Here is a 19,068-nt window from a genome sequence, read left to right as displayed (position 1 = left end):
TGAATGTGGGTGGCTCAACTCAAATTTGACTATAAAAGGACACATCATCCAGGGTCAGCCATTGCATTACAGGAACCAAGACAGGTAATAAAATAGCAACCTACGAGTATTAACCAGAAAATGCATGCAATACAAAGGTTGTACCTTTAGATTAACCTTATTTCAGATAAAAGTAATTGATTCTCTGAAGTTTTACAGATAATGTAACTGTGATATCATGCGTTCCTTTGCAGATTCGGCTGTGATTCCCACAAAAAAGATAGAACCGTCTTCAAACAGACAAAGGTAACGACAATGCCTATATTTTCCATTTTGTATTGGTATACATTTGTATTGCCGAACTTCAGTGCTATAGCGCACTTAAAATGTAAAGGTAATTTGTGGTTGAGCCGAGTCATGCAGCATTTACTGTGAATGTAGTCTACACGAACACGGGAACATTGCCTTTAAATTCAAATCATGCTGTAACGCAGAACTTCAGCATTACGGATTGAATTGAGCCATTAGTCGACAACATGCAGAATTATAAGATGATTGATTAACTTTACACTGGAGGTTATTGGCCTATATGGACAGGGCCAAACTTCTAACAGAATCAATGTATTTATGTATCAATTAACCCCTACAAGTCTAATGGGAGTTCTGCTAAGCTAACATATGGAATTATTTTAAGATGGTCATACCATGGATCATTTTGCTATTTGATTTGGATTTTTAGGACCCCTGTAGGGAAGAAAAATTTTGATTTTTATAAAACAATTATTTGATTAAACATTGAATTTGGCCTTAGTCCATAGAAACGCATTGAATAACATGTTCATACATGGCAAACTATACTGAACAAAAATATAAACACAATATGCAACAATTTCAACGATTTTACTGAGTTACAGATCAAATAAAGAAATCAGTCAATTGAAATAAATGAATTAGGCCCTAATCTATGGATTTCACATGACTGGGCAGGGGCGCAGCCATGGGTGGGCCTGGGAGGGCATAGGCCTAACCACTTGGGAGCAAGGCCCAACCACTGGGGAGCCAGGCCCAGACATTCAGAATGAGTTTTTCCCCACAAAGGGGGTTTATTACAGACAGAAATACTGTCAGGGTGGCTGGTCTCAGACGGTCCTGCAGGTGAAGAAGCCGGATGTGGAGGTCCTGGGCTGGCTTGGTTACAATGCCGGTTGGACGTACTGCCAATTTCTCAAACATTTTGTTGGAGGCAGTCTATGTTAGATAAATAAAAATGTATTCTCTGGCAACAGCTCTGGTGGACATTCCTGCAGTCAGCATGCCAATTACACGCTCCCGCAAAATTTCAGACATCTGTGGCATTGTGTTGTATGAAAAAACTGCACATTTAGAGTGGTATTTTAGTGTCCCAAGCACAAGGTGCACCTGTGTAATGATCATGCTGTTTAATCAGCTTCTTGATATGCCACACCTGTCAGGTGGATGGATTATCTTGGCAAAGGAGAAATGCTCACTAACAAGGATGTAAACAATTTTGTTCACAAAATTTGAGAGCGATACACTTCTTCTGCGTATGGAACATTTTCTGAGATTTTTTATTTCATCTCATGAAACATGGGACAAATACTTATATTTCTGTTCAGTGTATTTAGGCCTAATTACCACTAAAATTCCATGAAAACGATAGAATGACAAGCGTAATATTTATGTGGGCTATAGCAGCCTATTGGTAGGTAGCCGAAATTGTGGTTTCTTCCCTGTATTCTTTGTCTATGGCGCTGGCCTGAATGATTTACTGTAGGCTTGTGTGCAGAGGCCCGTCCATTGGAGGCGTGACCAGATAGTCAAAAAACAAACAGGAAATTTGTTTTGAAGTGTCTGAGTGATATAAGAAAGATCAGGAAATTATATAAAACATTTTGTGACCCATATGTCACCCATTTTTTGGCACTAAACTACTTCCATATATACAGTGCATTTGGAAAGTATTCAGACCCCTTGACTTTTTCCACATTTTGTAACGTTACAGCCTTACTCTAAAATAGATTTAATAGTTTTTCCCCCTCATCAATCTACACACAATACCCCATAATAACAAAGCAAAAACAGGTTTTCAGAAATTGTTGCAGATGTATAAATAACTAAATAAATGAAATATCCCATTTACATCAGTATTCAGACTCTTTACTCAGTACTTTGTTGAAGCACCTTTGGCAGTGATTACAGCCTTGAGTCTTCTTGGGTATGATGCTACAAGCTTGGCACACCTGTATTTGGGGAGTTTAGCTCATTCTAATCTGCAGATCCTGTCAAGCTCTGTCAGGTTGGATGGGGAGCGTCGATGCACAGCTATTTTCAAGTTTCTCCAGAGAAGTTTGATCGGGTTTGAGTCCTTGCTCTGGTTGGGCCAGGGACAAGAGACTTGTCCCAAAGCCACTCCTGCGTTGTCTTGGCTGTTTGCTTAAGGTCATTTTCATGTTGGAAGGTGAACCTTCGCCCCAGTCTGAGGTCCTGAGCGCTTTGGAGCAGGTTTTCATCAAGTACGTGACGCTTGGCATTCAGGCCAAATAATTATGTTTCTCATGGTCTGAGAGTCCTTTACGTGCCTTTAGGCAAAATCCAAGCGAGCTGCCATGTGCCTTTAACTGAGAAGTGGCTTCCATCTGGTCACTATCATAAAGACCTGAATGGTGGTGCTGAAGAGACGGTTGTCCTTCTGTAAGGTTCTCCCATCTCCACAAAGGAACTCTAGAGCCCTGTCAGAGTGACCATCGGGTACTTGGTCACCTCCCTGACCAAGGACCTTCTCCCCCGATTGCTCAGTTTGGCCGGGTGGCCAGCTCTAGGAAGTGTCTTGGTGGTTCCAAACTTCTTCCATTTAAGAATGATGGAGGCCAATGTGTTCTTGGGGCCCTTCAATGCTGCAGACAATTGTTGGTACCCTTCCCAAGATCTGTGCCTTGACACAATCCTGTCTCGGAGCTCTACGGACAATTCCTTCGTGGCTTGGTTTTTGCTCTGACATGCACTGTCAACTGTGGGACCTTATATAGACAGGTGTGTGCCTTTCCAAGTCATGTCCAATCAATTGAATTTGCCACAGGTGGTCTCCAATCAAGTTGTACAACCATCTCAAGGATGATGAATGGAAACAGGATGCACCTGAGATCAATTTCAAGTCTCATAGCAAAGGGTCTCAATACTTATGTAAATAAGTATTTATATACTTTTTATTTTTAATCAATTTGCAAACATTTCTTAACCTGTTTTCACTTTGTCATTATGGGTTATTGTGTGTAGATTGATGAGGAAGTTTACTTATTTAATCCAGTTTAGAATAAGGCTGTAATGTAGTAAAATGTGGAAAAAGGGGTCTGAATACTTTCCGAATGCAATGTACTTCCATTCATTTTTTAAACTGGTACCTGGCTACTTTCAGACGAGTCTTATGAGGCTCTAGGGCATCCTAGAGCAAAACAACCAACGTACGTGTTCATGAGAGTCTCACCTTTCGATGGTGGGGTCATATTATTATCAAACTATTCGGACACTACAGACGATTTCGAAGACCAATTTTCAGATGTCTCCTGGTCTGACAAACACTTCTGTAGCTCTGTGGGCATTAATATGGAGTTGATCCCCCTTTGCTGCTATAACAGCCTCAACTCTTCTGGGAAGGCTTTCCACTAGATTTCGGACAATTGCTGCTTCTATTCAGCCACAAGAGCATTGATGAGGTTGGGCACTGATGTTGGGCGAATAGGCCTGGCCTGTAGTCGGCATTCCAATTCATCCCAAAGGTGTTCAATGGGGTTAAGGTCAGGGCTCTGTGCAGGCCAGTCAAGTTCTTCCACACTGATCACGACAAACTATTTCTGTATGGACCTCGCTTTGAGCACGGGGGCATTGTCATGCTGAAACGGGAAAGGGCCTTCCCCAAGCTGTTGCCACAAAAGCTGGAAGCACGGAATCGTCTATGCTGTAGTGTTAAGATTTCCCTTCACTAGAACTAAGGGGCCTAGCCCGAACCATGAAAAACAGCCATAGACCCTCCACCAAACTTTACAGTTGGCACAATGCATTCGGGCAGGTAGCATTCTCCTGGCATCCGCCAAACCCAAATTCGTTCTTCGGAATGCCCGATGGTGAAACGTGATTCATTACTCCAGATAAGGCGTTTCCACTGCTCCAGAGTCCAATGGCGGCGAGCTTTACACCACTCCAGCCGATGCTTGGCAGTCCTCAACTGGCAGCTTCATTAAATTGTACCCGCAAAACACCAGTCTCAACGTCAACAGTGAAGAGGCAACACCGGGATGCTGGAATTCTAGGCAGAGTTCCTCTGTCCAGTGTCTGTGTTCTTTTGCCCATCTTAATCTTTTCTTTTTATTGGCCAGTCTGAGATATGGCTTTTTCTTTGCATCTCTGCCTAGAAGACCAGCATCCCGGAGTCGCTTCTTCACTGTTGATGTTGAGACAGGTTTGTGCAAAATAATAAAGGAAAATATATTTTAAAAGTATATATATATGTATGTGTATATATGTATATTTATATATATGTGGGTATGTGTATATATATATATAAATATTTATATTTACCCCAAAAATATATGGGGGATTGGAAATGATGCAGACAATTACATTGATGGAAGCTACAATCTATCTGCAATATTAAAGCTGATCTACCCCCTATAAAAAATAACAAATAAAAAAACTATTGACGTAACCAATTATCAACATTTGAAGGAGATGTATCTACTGCTTGGATAATAAAAAAAAAAAATGTTGTTCAGTTGGAGATGTGAATCCAACATATCATTTGTTAACTTGTCAACAAGTTAATAGGCTATTTACTTTATTGCAAAAGTGATACTGAATTATGTTTGGTTGTCAACACAACCAAATATCAACATTTCAAAGACATGTACTGTATCTTCTGCTTTGATAGTTCCATCTGCTCCACTGACTTAGTCGGGATTTAATTTCAGTTTGTCTATAACGTAATCATTTATATGTTGGATTTACGATAGTGGATATGACTTTGAAGATCTGACGTTTTTTCAAAGGTTCAAAGTCAACATATTTTATACAAGGTTTACTTACCTATGTTGAAAATTGGTTACAATAATGACATAATCCTGTGGTGAAAATGTTATGCTCAAAACAATGTTGATGACTTGCAAATCCAATGTATTTTACACATACATTCCACGTCACAATACATTGAAAAATTACATTTAAACAGGATTGATTGAACCAGTTTGTGCAAATTGGGAAGGCCCTACCCATGAAGTGTAACATTTCAAAGAGAGGGTTAAGACCTGCTAAACAAGATTATGTGTTTTATTAATTTAGATCATCCCTCAGATCTAGCTAAGGGACCAGTCTGTTTGTGCCAACATTCCACTACTTGTCTTAACAAATGTTTGACATACAGTGGCGAGAAAAAGTATGTGAACCCTTTGAAATTACCTGGATTTCTGCATAAATTGGTCGTAAAATTTGATCTGACCTTCATCTAAGTCACAACAATAGACACACACAGTGTGCTAAAACTAATAACACACAAATGAGTGTATTCCTCTTGTCTATTTTGAATACATCAGTTAAAATTTCACAGTGTAGGTTGGAAACCCCAAGGCTAATGACTTTTCCAAAAGCTAACTGGAGTCAGGAGTCAGCTAACCTGGAGTCCAATCAATGAGATGAGATTGGAGATGTTGGTTAGAGTTGCCGTGCCCTATACAAAACACTCACAAAATTTGAGTTTGCTATGCACAAGCGTTGCCTGATGTGAACCATGCCTCGAACAAAACAGACCTCAGAAGACCTAAGATCAAGAATTGTTGACTTGCATAATGCTGGAAAGGGTTACAAAAGTGTCTCTTAAAAGCCTTGATGTTCATCAGTCCACTGTAAAACAATTGTCTATAAATGGAGAGAGTTCAGCACTGTTGCTACTCTCCCTAGGACTGGCCGTCCTGCAAAGATGACTGCAAGCGCACAGTGCAGAATGCTCAATGAGGTTAGGAAGAATCCTACAGTGTCAGCTAAAGACTTACAGAAATCTCTAGAACATGCTAACATCTCTGTTGACGAGTCTACGATACGTAAAACACTAAACAAGAATGGTGTTCATGGGAGGACACCACGGAAGAAGCCACTGCTGTCCAAAAAACCCATTGCTGCACATCTGAAGTTCGTAAAAGAGCACCTGGATGTTCCACAGCGCCACTGGCAAAATATTCTGTGGACAGATTAAACTAAAGTTGAGTTGTTTGGAAGGAACACACAGCACTATGTGTGGAGAAAAAAAGGCACAGCACACCAACATCAAAACCTCATTCCCACTGTAAAGTATGGTGGAGGGAGCATCATGGTTTGAAGCTGCTTTGCTGCAACAGGGCCTGGACAGCATGCTATCATCGACGAAAAAATGAATTCCCAAGTTTATCAAGACTTTTGGCAGGAGAATGTAAGGCTATCTGTCCGCCAGTTGAATGTCAACAGAATTTGTGTGTTGCAACAGGACAATGACCCAAATCAAAAATACACCTTCTGGAGTGGCCCAGTCAGAGTCCCGACCTCAACCCGATTGAGATGCAGTGACATGACCTCAAGAGAGAGGTTCACACCAGACATCACAAGAATATTGCTGAACTGAAACAGTTTTGTAAAGAGTAATGGTCCAATATTCCTCCTGACCGTTGTGCAAGTCTGATCTGCAACTACAGAAAATGTTTGGTTGAGGTTATTGCTTCCAAAGGAGGGTCAACCAGTTATTAAATCCAAGGGTTCACATACTTTTACCCACCCTGCACTGTGAATGTTTACGGTGTGTTCAATAAAGACATGAAAACTTAAAATAGTTTGTGTGCTATTAGTTTAAACACACTGTGTGTGTCTATTGTTGTGACTTAGATGAATGTCAGATCAAATTTTATTACCAATTTATGCAGAAATCCTGGTAATTCCAAAGGGTTCACATACTTTTTCTTGCTAATGTACGACACGGAGCTCAAGGAGTGGAACTTTAGCACAAAACATGTCTGGATTTCTGGACAGTCACATGACGGTCAACCCAGCCATCGTTAGATGTTGGTTTAAGTTCACAACACTTACCCGTTCCTTGGGACAGTGTGTCCCCATGCTTCCCTATACCACGTCCCTCATGTGTACATGCCCCTCCGATGGCCTCAGGTGCCATCCAACTTCTGACACCAATGCACTGAGTTCGGGGGTAGCCCTGCCCGGGACATAACCTCGGGTCCCACGACATTCAACCCAACACCTTAGCCATTACATGAAGAGATCCAAACCTCTTCACAAGGTCGCTAGGTGTTGGGTTGCTACAATAGATGCCTATTTATTAGAGAGAGTAGCAACAAGAAGCAAAACATAGTCTGTATTTGTCAGCGCCATGCAGTGTCAGTAGATAAATCCAACCAATGTCCAACTTATCAGCTATATAAATGAAACTCCAACAAATTCAAAGATATATTGTAATCAGCCTTTTGTTTATAACCATTAATGACCTTCAACATCTCCTTTCTCAGAGTCCATACCACCACATGAAGTACAACTAATATTCAGAACACTGGTTAAGCTTTGGACCGGAGACAACAAAGATGGCACACAACACGGGGTCATCCCTGTCCAATGCCCGTCATCGTGAAAGTTTTGTTGGAAGTCAAATCAGGGATTCCATTTCACTTCTGGATGTTTTGTACTCAGATGCATTTGAAGAAGAGGACATAGACTCCGCAGTAGCTAAGGAGACCGAGGTAGATTTTTACAGAGGAGCCCCACCTCAATGGCTTAACTTCTACTGGGCTGAAAGGGCAACGTCAGCTGATAATACAACCCCCTTTATCAAAAGAGACGGATACACTGAGCTGATACAAAATATTAAGAAACAGTGTAAGGGTGACCTGACTTCTACCATGAATCTGCTGCATCAGCCAGGCAGCGGAGGAACCACTCTGGCCAAGCAGGTGCTCTGGGATATGCGTAAAAAGCTCAGATGTGCTTTTCTTACAGGTGCTACCTCAGATATCACCGCTATCGCCAGGCAGGTGATTCACCTTTTCACTGCAGGCGATCAAGGCCCGCAGAACACTGTGCTCTTACTGCTGGAAGATGAGCGTATTCTGGAGAATCTGCAGGATGCCATCATGAAAGAGATTGCAGAGACAAACATCACGACCCACAGGCCTGTGGTCATAATTTTAAACTGTGTGCGTAAGGCAGTTATCAAACAAGAGGACCGTAACAACTCAAGAAATGTTATTCTCAGGACGGAACTTTCTGAAGCAGAGAAAAAACAGTTTGAGGAGAAACAGATTGAGATCAGTCGAAGCTACAGCAATGAACACAAACAGTTTCATGGCTTTAACATAATGCGAGAAAATTTCAGTGGAGATTATGTTAAAGAAACGTGTGCCTTTTTAAATGTCAGGAAAAAAGGAAGACCTAAAAATTCCCAGCTTCTTGCATTCTTATCACTGGTGAATGCCTACGTCCCTGGATCCCACCTTCTGCAGTCTCCATGTCAGGCATTCCTTGGCCCTCCAGATCCCATTTATGGAGGTCCTTCCTTTGAGCAGCGAATGGAGCCTTTCACTCATCTGATAGTGACATTCCCTGCACGACAGGGACAAGACAAACATGTCCGCATGGCTCACTCACTGATTGCACAGCAGTGTGTTAAGGTACTGGCTACGGCAGGTGTGACCAGGAGTGATACAGCAACGGCATTTCTGATAGACTTTTGTGGAGAAGAGGTGCAGCAACATTTGATGCCTGTCATCAAAGACATGCTAACTAAGAGGGAAATCACAGTGGACCATCAGCAGAATACAGGACATGAAACACAGGATCTGTTTTCCCAAAAATGTGCTTTACAAAACAAGCTAACAAAAAGGGAAATGGGAGAAGAGAGGACAGACACGTTTTCCAGGTTGATTCACGATATTGAAGCCAAAGAATCCAAAAGCAATTGTGTATCTGTTTTGCGATTAGCTTCAGAGACAATCACGCAAAACCCATTTTTTCCTCAAGCTCTTGCTCGTTTCTTTTACATTAGGATGAGGGAATATGTTGAAGCGGAGCAGTGGGCAAAAATAGCAAAAGACAGAGATCCTAACAGTTCATTTGTTGCTGATACACTGGGGCAAGTATACAAGAACCATTTGAAGAGCAGGGTCCATGATCCTTCCATCTCTGCACAAGACATCTTGGAACTGGCAGAAAAGGCCTTTGAGGCTTTCAAAGATGAGGAAAGGGCTGCTGAAAATGAGCAAGGAGCAGACTTGCAAGATGATGGTATGACCAAAGTCTCAAACATCTTTAACAACAGAGGACTATTTGGTTATCTACAGGTTGCCAACATTGTTTTTGACTCACTTGTCTCGCTTGATAAAAACTGGCAAAAGGTCCTTACCATGGAAATACCCGCTGACTCCTTCTTCGTATCAATCGGACAGAAAAAGCTCTTCAAGTACAAGCCACTCATCATCAGCCTCAGGGATGAGGTGGAGAGGAAATGTGAGTTTTTTGACAGTTACTTGACGTACTCCAAGCCCAGCATGAAAAAAGATGAACCGCATTACTTTCAGACTGATGTCAAGAACTGCTACCACAAATATGTGGGGACATGCACACCTATACACTCAGAGTCTGCAATAGATGTACCCCTCCAGAAGCTCAAAGAAGAAATGCTTCGCTGTCTTGACAAGGGCTATGATAAAATGCACTTTTGGGAGGAAATAAAAAAAGATTGGGAAAAAAAGAAAGATGGTGGTGGTGAGAATAACGCTTCCCAAAACTTAATCCTTGCCAACATCATCTTAAGCGAAGTGGAAACAGCATCTCCAATGCTTACCCCTTTGCCAATCCTAAGAAGCATTCTGGAGAGAAATCTTTTGGCTAATCTCGGTAACCAAACCCCAGAGTTTTACTTCTTAGTCCTTTTGCTGTTTTGGCCCGAGGAGCATAAGAAAATGGATTTCAATATGGACCTCAACAAATGTGTTCTGGAGATGCAAGACTCCTACAAAAATACATACAAGAAGCATCTTCGCTTAAGGTACCTTCGCCCCCTTATTTTCCTGGGACGGGGTGAGGGTTTGAGCAGACTGGTTCATAGATCAAAAATAGACAACCTATTGGTAGAGGAGAGTGGTGAGGTGTGGAGAGAACCCAGTGTCCAGGACCTTCTTCTTCCAGTCAATGGAGTGGTTAGACAGCGCAGGGTGTTTGCGCGCGTTGATGGCAAGGAGATTGAAGTTTCTGCCGAAGAACAAAGCAAAGTTTGGAAGTCCGGAGGCGTCTGCTTCTACCTTGGCTTCACCATTAGAGGTCCTGTGGCCTACGGCATCCACTACCCATCCCATTCGGATAGGATTAAAGAGGAGGAGCCTCGTAAAATGTTGGAAGTACCGGACATCAAATTGATTAAAGACGGTAAGACAGTTCTTTTTCAAATTTGTATCTCTATATTCTCTCACTCATGTTCAAGTTCTTGATATTTTAATGTGCTAATACACAATATAATGACACGGGACGTCCAAACCCACCAATCTACACAGGGGAGACAGTGACTCTGGGAGCATTTGTGACTCATCTCATGGAGATCATTATTTGCACTAAATATCATTGTTATTGTATTTGTGATATCATTGATTTTAAAATGCTTTGTGTACCAGGAAATTAACACCACTGTATTATCACTGAGGTTAATGCTTGGTGTGGTTGATATTCTGATTGATGTGTCTGTCCCCAGGGGCTGTGAGAAGTTGCCCAACATGTGCCAATGTGATGGTGAGCTAATGTTTGTTGCAGTATTCATAGAGTGTATAATAGTAGTAGATAGGTTTTTGACAAATGAAACGTTTTACCACAAACTATGTTGACTGTGCTCTTTATTCATGAATATAACATAGTTTACATGACAATAAAGAAATATGTTGGGGAAATTGTACATTTTGTCTATTTTCACATGGAATTACCCAGCTGGCAGCTGCCCTCTTAGAAAAAATTATTACAAAAGCGTTCTTTGCAGAGGGATAAGGTTCTACCAAGAACATTTTTCGACTGAAGAACCCTTTTTGGTAGACAGGGACTCTTTATAAGGCAAAGGGTTCTACCTAGAACCTTTAACATGCTTAGAACTGTTTTTGGAAGAAAAGGTTATTATTATATATTTTTTAAGGCAAGAAGCTTCTGAATCTGAATAAGCATATTTATTGTAATTTCTTTATTTTACATAGTGCTTGAGCATTTGTGTTTAACTCAGTGTTTAAACTTTAACATCAGGAGTTTGAGTAATCTGAAAAGTTAAAAGAGATAGGTGAGCAAACCTATATGGGAATATTTGTGCATATTTGGTCCCGTGTGGCTCAGTTGGTAGAGCATGGCGCTTGCAACGCCAGGGTTGTGGGTTCATTCCCCACGGGGGGACCAGGAGGAATATGTATGAACTTTCCAATTTGTAAGTCGCTCTGGATAAGAGCGCCTGCTAAATGACTTAAATGTAAATGTATATATCTGGTATTATCATTTTACATGTAACTGACAGTGGTGTAAAATAACTCCAGTGTTGATATTAATAACCAGAGTGTGGTTGTCATTTTTACTCTATGTAGAGTATAACATTCAAACCACGCCAATCATAATCATATTTCCCAGTATGTTCTATTGCAGGTTGATTTTCAGAATTGTTTGTTTTAATATCTGTGTTTTTGCATGTACATTGATTGGTTGATTAATCTTATGCTACACAAAGATTAATAACGTACATTTTCCTAAACTAATCCAATCTGTTAGTAGTTGGATTTATTGCACTCATTACTGGGATGGTTGTTCAAGTTTAGATTTAGATTTAGTCTCATTTATCAATCTTCACTACCCTGGAAGTCATTCTGAACGCAGGTTGCAAGTGATAAAAATTATAATTGTTGGATATCCTCACTCTGGCTGGATTACAATAGGAATTACACATCACTTTGAAAGCGAGCATAATGTGACTTGCAGGCCTAACGTGGCCTGTAAACCAGGAGTTTCCTACCAGTATTCTAGGCCCTCAAAGAAAAGCCTTATGATATATGAAAAGGGTTCTTAGTAGATCCGTTCATAGAGGGTTCTAGGTAGAACCATTTACAGGGGGTTCTATGAAGAACCCTGCAACACTACACTCTATGCAAAGGATTCTACCTATGACAAAAAAGGGTTCCCTTATGGGGACCAACCAAAGAACCCTATAGGGTTTTACTTAGCAACTTTTTTTCTAACCAGAAACCATTCTTCATTAAAGTGCAAATTAATGTATAGAATAAGCAGGTTTAAAAAAGTGTGAAGGCAAGTAAGGCAAAGAAACCCTTCAAAGTGCAAAGCACAACCTTCACACTACGATGTTTTAAGAATGATGTCATAAATACAGTTTGATAATCTGTGATAATCAGAGATCAATGTTCCCTTATTCAGGAATCTACCAATTGGGTTCAGGTTGAACCTGCAGTCTTCACTGAAGAAGGCCCAATGTTCAGGTACACTCCTGGATTGGATTAGTCCCTCACCATATATCGTATGATAAAAGCTTTAAGTTTTGTTACCCAACAATTCTGTCTTAGGATAACAGTAACTAGATGGAATAAACCTCCTATCCATTATTTAAAGAAAGTCTGACTTCATAGCGTTTGTTGAACTACTTGTAAAAACTTAGGAAATACAGTATGTGAGGATCTACAGAAAAGTTTAACAAAGTAAAGTAACCATTATGATGTTTGTCAACTGCTGATAAACAATTAAATACATGACTTACTTACTAAATCCATTCTGTCTTCTTATCATGGCATCCCTAGCATGTCTCCCCCTGGGCGCTACGAGTGCAGAGTATCAGGGCTCCGGTGGGTATGTAAAGACCATGTCAATCTGAAGTATCAATTCAGCTCCTGGGAGCCTCACAGGGCAATGATGAAAAGCTTGGGGTACAAGCAAGGTGGCCCCCTATTGGATGTCACAATCGTTGCAGGAAAACTGGAAGAAGTGCATCTGCCACATTTTGCCTGTTTTGGTATGGGCGTATATGTTTATAATTCAAATATAACTGATGCAAACTACTTTTAAAAAGCCTTGTTGTTGATGTCAACCTGATGTTTATGCAAATGTGCCTGTTTTTATCTCTGCAGGCGATGATCCCTCCTTTAAAGAGAAAGTGAGAGTTCTACATGTAGAAGGTGTGTCCATAGAACAAGTGGATGAAGTCACCCGCTTCCACGTCAAGATCCTCCATCCAACCTTCTCTCCAAAAGGAGTTCTCGTGAGATCTGGCTTTCTGCTGAAAGCCCACTGTGACTTGCTGCTCTACCAGGCCAAGACAGCATGCCTCACGCTACATGCATATCTGGTGCCCTGTGATTCTTCAGTAGAAAAGGTTATTTCCACTTATTGTTCACCTCTGTGGTTAAATCATCTCTCAATGTTATCAATGCAGATAATATCCGTGGATTTATAAAATTGACATTTAATATACAGTGTATAATTGTCTAGACATAGCCAAGCTCCTATTCAGTGCTTGACCTGGGCAGGAGCTCACCGGAGCTGACTACCAGCACCTTAAATGTTCTACTATTGAGATCCTGTTCCTCTTATAGAATATTAGCTCAAAAGTATTGTGGAGCTCCTGCACCTAAATATTAGCAGTACCGGAACACCTGTGGTGTTAGGAAACCTTGGGGGTAAGAGTCCGATATGGTGTTGCTGTGTCAACATCTCCCAGCAGTTCTTCTCATGGTTGCCTTAGATTCTTTAGTTTAGAATATGTTATATAATTAATTCATTGAAATCTGTTTCAAACTACAAAATCCAACTAAATGTAATGTATGAATATGTCGGCTTATTCTTCTTCAGGCAATGAAGAAAAAGGAGCAGTCTTATGGATATAGGAGTATCAGAAAACCACAACCAGTGAAGTCCCTTCGGATGAAGGATTGGTTCAGCCTCACAACGTCGTCTCCTTCTGCTGAAGTTAAACCTCCTGTATGGTTTGAGCTCCCACAGAATATCAATCTAATTCAAAAAGCAATAGCAATTTTAATATCCTAAAAAAACTACCAAAAAAACAACTCTCTCTCACCTACTGCCTCCACAGAATATGAAGCTGAGATATGACAACACTACACCAAACTTCTTTGAGGTGTTCATAGAAGATGCAGATGTTGACTTCGGTATGAAGCTAATCAGTGATGTGGAGGGGGAAATCGTCTGGGATCACACAATACGAAGAGGTCAGAAAAATATTATGCCAAAAAGATCAGTGTCTCAACATTGACTAAACATGCACCATGTCAGTTAAAGTCAAAGATAATAAAACATTTTAAATCCCCAGCCGACTACAGAGACGAAAGGACTCAGAATTCACAAAGTAAGCATTTTGTGGACCTCCACCGGACAGACCTGATCCAGAGAGTGAGCGAGGTAGACCCCATCTTGGACAGACTCCTGAAGAGTGGAGTCATCACTGACAATGGCTACAGTGACGTGAGATCTGAAAGAACCAAACAGAAGAAGATGAGGGAGCTCTTTGATGGGCCCCTGACAGGATGTGGCCCCAAAGGCAAAGATATTTTCTTAGAGATCCTGAAAGAGCAGGAGCCATTTCTAATCAGAGAATTGAAGGGTGAATGAGAAGCTGGGGAGGTGAATACATTTGAAGTTTAATTTTAGGGGAAAGGACACGGATGACAGACTCCTAGAGGGGAGTCATTGCTGACGAGGGCTATGATAAGTTGAGGGCTAAATGCACCACCCAGGACCAGATGAGGGCGCTCTACTCAGGACCAACAACGTCAAGGAGCACCAAAGACACTTTCTATGTCATCCTGGAGGTGCTGGCGTCATCCCTGATCGATGAACTATTCATGGACAAACCACCTATAATCAATGATAGGTGAATGAAGGGAGGGGGGCGAAGTGTTTCTAAAAAGGGGCAGAAAACTTTCTCTTTGTTTCTTTGTGTGTTCATGACTTTGTGAAAATAATCACAAATGTTTCAAATAAAACACATTGTTTTATGGAGGGTTGGAGTTTGATTAGAATTTTATTTATTTATTTAGAGACAAGAAAATATATAAAGGATAGATTTAAGAAAATACAATGAAAAGACGATAAAGAAAAATGTAATGGCAACTATGTGAATGCCAAGTCAGTGATGGTAAGGAATACCAGTGATCAGCATGTCAATCAAAATACAAATATATAACATTGTAAATCTTTATTCAACAGCATATAACAGCTTATAATTTATAAAACATTGTTTCTATCATCCGTACTGGGCAGGCATGTCCTCCCAAGCATCAATATGACTAACTCTTACGAGTGGCTTTGTTTGTGTCTTGTAAAGTATTGCATTAAAGCAAACCCCCTGCCACACCTGTTGCATACAAACTTCATTTATTTCTGATGCGTTTTCTGATGCCCTTTAATGTTACTTAGCTGGGTGAAATATTTCCTGCATATGTCACAATGGTATGGTTTCTCCCCTGTGTCATGACGTTGGCCTGGGGGTAGGTTTATGACAGTCATAAATACCTCTTTCCCCCTTTGCCACCACTCCCTACTATAACTGATGTGACATAAGAAAACCCATTGGTTAACATAGAGATTCTGGGAACATCAGAAGTTGGGGGAAATGAACTATATTCTGGTAATCCGACCAACTGAACATATGCGGTGGTACTTAAGGTATATTATGTCAGTTCGGCTGCCCTCTGACACATTCTCATCAATGATAGAATGACATAAACTCTACTGTGGAAAGTCTAAACGTCAGAGGTATCGGATTCACATGGAATTGTTGTTTAATTCAAATGTTTGAATATGAAATTATTTGTGAAGAGATTAAATGTAATTTTAGCTTCCAAATGAGAGATTTGGGTTTTCATAAGTTTGGCTTCTGCTCAACCAGGGGCCCGCCCCTGTGAAGAGACATGGGTTATAAACTTTTCAGACACACCCCTCTCCCTCCACTATAAAAGCCATTGACGAAAATATAACTTGCTGTTCCGGGTACATTTAGGATGACGATCCGATGTCAGAATGGTTCAGATAGTAACTACAGAACTAAGCCAACATCAGCATGGACTTTGGTTGTAAATGGTATGAACTTTGAACTCGTATTCACTACAGAAGTGATACCTCCTAGCCGTTGAGTTGGCAACAGCTGCTACAAACGCAGGTTAGGAAGGACAGTCAGAGTATCCCGTCTACTACACATCAACGTTACTCCAACGTATCCAGCGACCACCAGAGACATTCTTCAAAGGACAGAGGACTCGGGTTGGCGACACGGTCCATCTACCACCAACCTACTGAAGCGCAGCTCAGAGTAAAGATTTATTGCATTTTCCTTTCCATATGGGCGGTAATTTAGAATGCATAAGATACGGTATTTACGATGGTACAGCTTCGCCTATGTTCCAGTCTCCCGCTCTTTCACTAAAATCCCGCCCCTTTTCTTTGTGTAACAAGCTGTCATATCTATTCTGCCCGCTAGGGACGTTTTTTCTTTATGACGGCAATTTGTGATCAAGTTATGATTTAATTGTGTATGTGTGATTCTGTGTAATTAGTTAGGTATTTAGTAAATAAATAATTAAACCCAATTTTGTATTGCTGATTCAACTTGTTAGCCAGGATTCTTGCAGATAACCAAGGATTTACCACTTTCAGATGAGACTGAATAAAATGACGATTAATGTGACTGCTATGGATGTAAAATATTACTAAATCTATAAGAGTTTATTCGGAAGTTAACAGCTCTATAAATATTATTTTGTGGTGTCCCTCTCTAGTTAATTACGTTTACATGATCAGTTCAATCAGGTAATATTAATTACGGAGAAATTATTTTATAGAATAGCATGTCATAGCAATTAATCTGGCATAGCCAAAGACACGACACCTGTGTGGATTCTCTGATGGACTTTCAGCTCCACTTCAAATAAAAAAGGACTCCCAACACTCGTCACAGTAGTGAAGCTTCACCCGTGTCTCTTCTCGTGGGTTCTGAGTGACAATTTGTCCACGGATCTGCAATCACACATTCAACACGCAAACGGTTTCTCTTCCCTGTGAGTCAGAAAATGTCTCCGCAAACTCAACTCTTGACTGAACTGTTAACTGCGGTCAGGGAAACGTCAAAGCGTACGGCTTCTCCTTGATGTGTGTTTGCTGATGTGTTTTCATGTTACTTAGCTGGGCGAAATCTTTCCCGCATATGTCACAATGGTATGGCTTCTCCCCTGTGTGGATTCTCTGATGGATATTAAGCTCTTTTGGTAATAAAAAGGACTTCCCACACTCATCACAGTAGTAAGGTTTCACCCCAGTGTGTCTCTTCTCGTGGGTTCTGAGTGACGATTTGTCCGCGGCTCTGTAATCACATGTGGAACAAGCAAATGGTTTCTCTCCTGTATGAGTACGAACATGTCTTTGCAAACTCAATGCATGACTGAACCGTTTACCACAGTCGGGTAAACTGCAAGTGTATGGTTTCTCCTTGGTGTGAGTTCGCTGGTGCGTCTTCAAGGTGCCCGGACATCGGAACCTCAGCCTGCATTGCGAGCATTCCTGCGGTTTGTTGCCCGTGTGGATCTGTTTGTGTCTGGACCAGGTGGTGTAGTTGGAGAACTAGAGTTCACGGTTGTAAACTCTGTGGGAAACGGTTCACCCAGTCATCTCATTTAAACACCCACATGCGCAGACACACAGGACTGAAGCCATTTTCATGTCCTGTATGTGAGAAAACATTTATCGACTCAAAATCCTGCCAGATCCACCAGCGAACGCACACAGGTGAAAAGCCGTACCCTTGTTCTCAATGTGGCCAGGCCTTTAGTCAGACCGGCAACTTAAAAAAACACATGATGGCCTTCCATAGCACTGATGGTGCAGGGAAACCTCACCGATGCACCACGTGCAACCGAGGCTTGATGAGACTTACAGAGTTAAATGTTCACAAGCTCCTTCATTCCGGACTGAAGCCACACTGCTGCTCCGAGTGCGGGAAAAGCTTCCGACTCCAATCACGTCTGAAAGATCACCAACGGGACCACTTTGAGTGGGCCGAAAACAGTCTTGCACTCGCCCTACTGTCCGAGTGGTTATCTTACAGAAACGTACCACTTCTATTGCATATGCAGACAAACCGATCCACCGCATGAACCTTATCATCAAATACATCATCACACCAACGATATTTACTATTCAAATGTACTGCGTGTCTGTCATGAGGATCATTAAACTCCACGGACCCCTTCCCTCAGTGGAACCCAGAACGATACGTGACCACCGCTGTCCTTTCAGCACCAGGATTCGAAGGGCGCTCAAATTGGTAAAAAAAGAGAAAGCTCATCAAGATGTTGCCTACTAGTAGTTCTACGCATCATTTATTAGTACAAATAGAAGATCATCACGTATCGCAATGGTGTTCGTTTAGTAAAGTATGAATTAATGTCTTGCAAGATCACATAATGATTCATTAGTATTTTACATAGCAGATCAGAATGTAATAATCATACTGCAGCATAGTATGCCTATAATATGTTACACGAAAAACACCTGTCATTTTTTATCCGAAGCTGAATAGTCAAATATTTTCAAAACACAACAGCGTGCGCGAAGGCTATGCTTTGATTGTAGAAAAAATATGCCTACAAGAAATGCTAATAGTCTGTTAACAGCACCTGCTTTAATTCGCCCGCAAAACAGTTTTTCAAGAACATCTGAATGCATATTCCCATGAAACTGATTGAGATCAAATGATTGCCATTCAGACGCAGTTTGGACATTTTACCGGTAAAATGTAAAGAATTATCATTCACGATTGACAGTGATAATGGCCTACTTTGAAATTAGTATGCCCAACTTGGTGCTTGAGGGTAGGCCTATTAAAAATATAACATTTGTTTTAGACAAGATGTGTGGGCATATAGGCAGACGTTGCAATTGAAGGATGCATTTCATATTGTAACGATATTCAATCTGTCCTTACAAACTTTGAGAAAGTATTGTAATTTAAAACTTTTTTTGCGCTCC

The 19,068-nt window shown here is 41.0% G+C and overlaps 1 protein-coding gene and 1 long non-coding RNA gene across 2 annotated transcripts; one reads left to right on the top strand and one right to left on the bottom strand.

Annotated features, from left to right (window-relative positions):
• Positions 1-231: 231 nt before the first annotated feature.
• On the top strand, positions 232-15,402 carry LOC139561476 (sterile alpha motif domain-containing protein 9-like). Its single transcript, XM_071378603.1, has 9 exons — positions 232-285; positions 7,530-10,437; positions 10,757-10,794; positions 12,457-12,518; positions 12,834-13,045; positions 13,161-13,405; positions 13,882-14,010; positions 14,123-14,258; positions 14,360-15,402. The coding sequence occupies exons 2-9, from the start codon at positions 7,602-7,604 to the stop codon at positions 14,656-14,658; spliced, it is 3,957 nt and encodes a 1,318-aa protein (XP_071234704.1). The 5' UTR covers positions 232-285; positions 7,530-7,601; the 3' UTR covers positions 14,659-15,402.
• On the bottom strand, positions 15,049-17,653 carry LOC139561478 (uncharacterized). The gene is made up of 2 exons (XR_011672150.1): positions 16,934-17,653; positions 15,049-15,512 (listed from the first exon to the last, which is right to left on the bottom strand). It is a non-coding gene; the product is annotated as an uncharacterized lncRNA (long non-coding RNA).
• Between the last annotated feature and the right edge of the window lie 1,415 nt (positions 17,654-19,068).

This window comes from Salvelinus alpinus, chromosome 31, assembly GCF_045679555.1.
Source record: "Salvelinus alpinus chromosome 31, SLU_Salpinus.1, whole genome shotgun sequence".
Taxonomy (NCBI): Eukaryota; Metazoa; Chordata; class Actinopteri; order Salmoniformes; family Salmonidae; genus Salvelinus; species Salvelinus alpinus.
The sequence above is the reverse complement of the archived record's forward strand: the minus strand, read 5'-3'. Positions and strand labels throughout refer to the sequence as shown.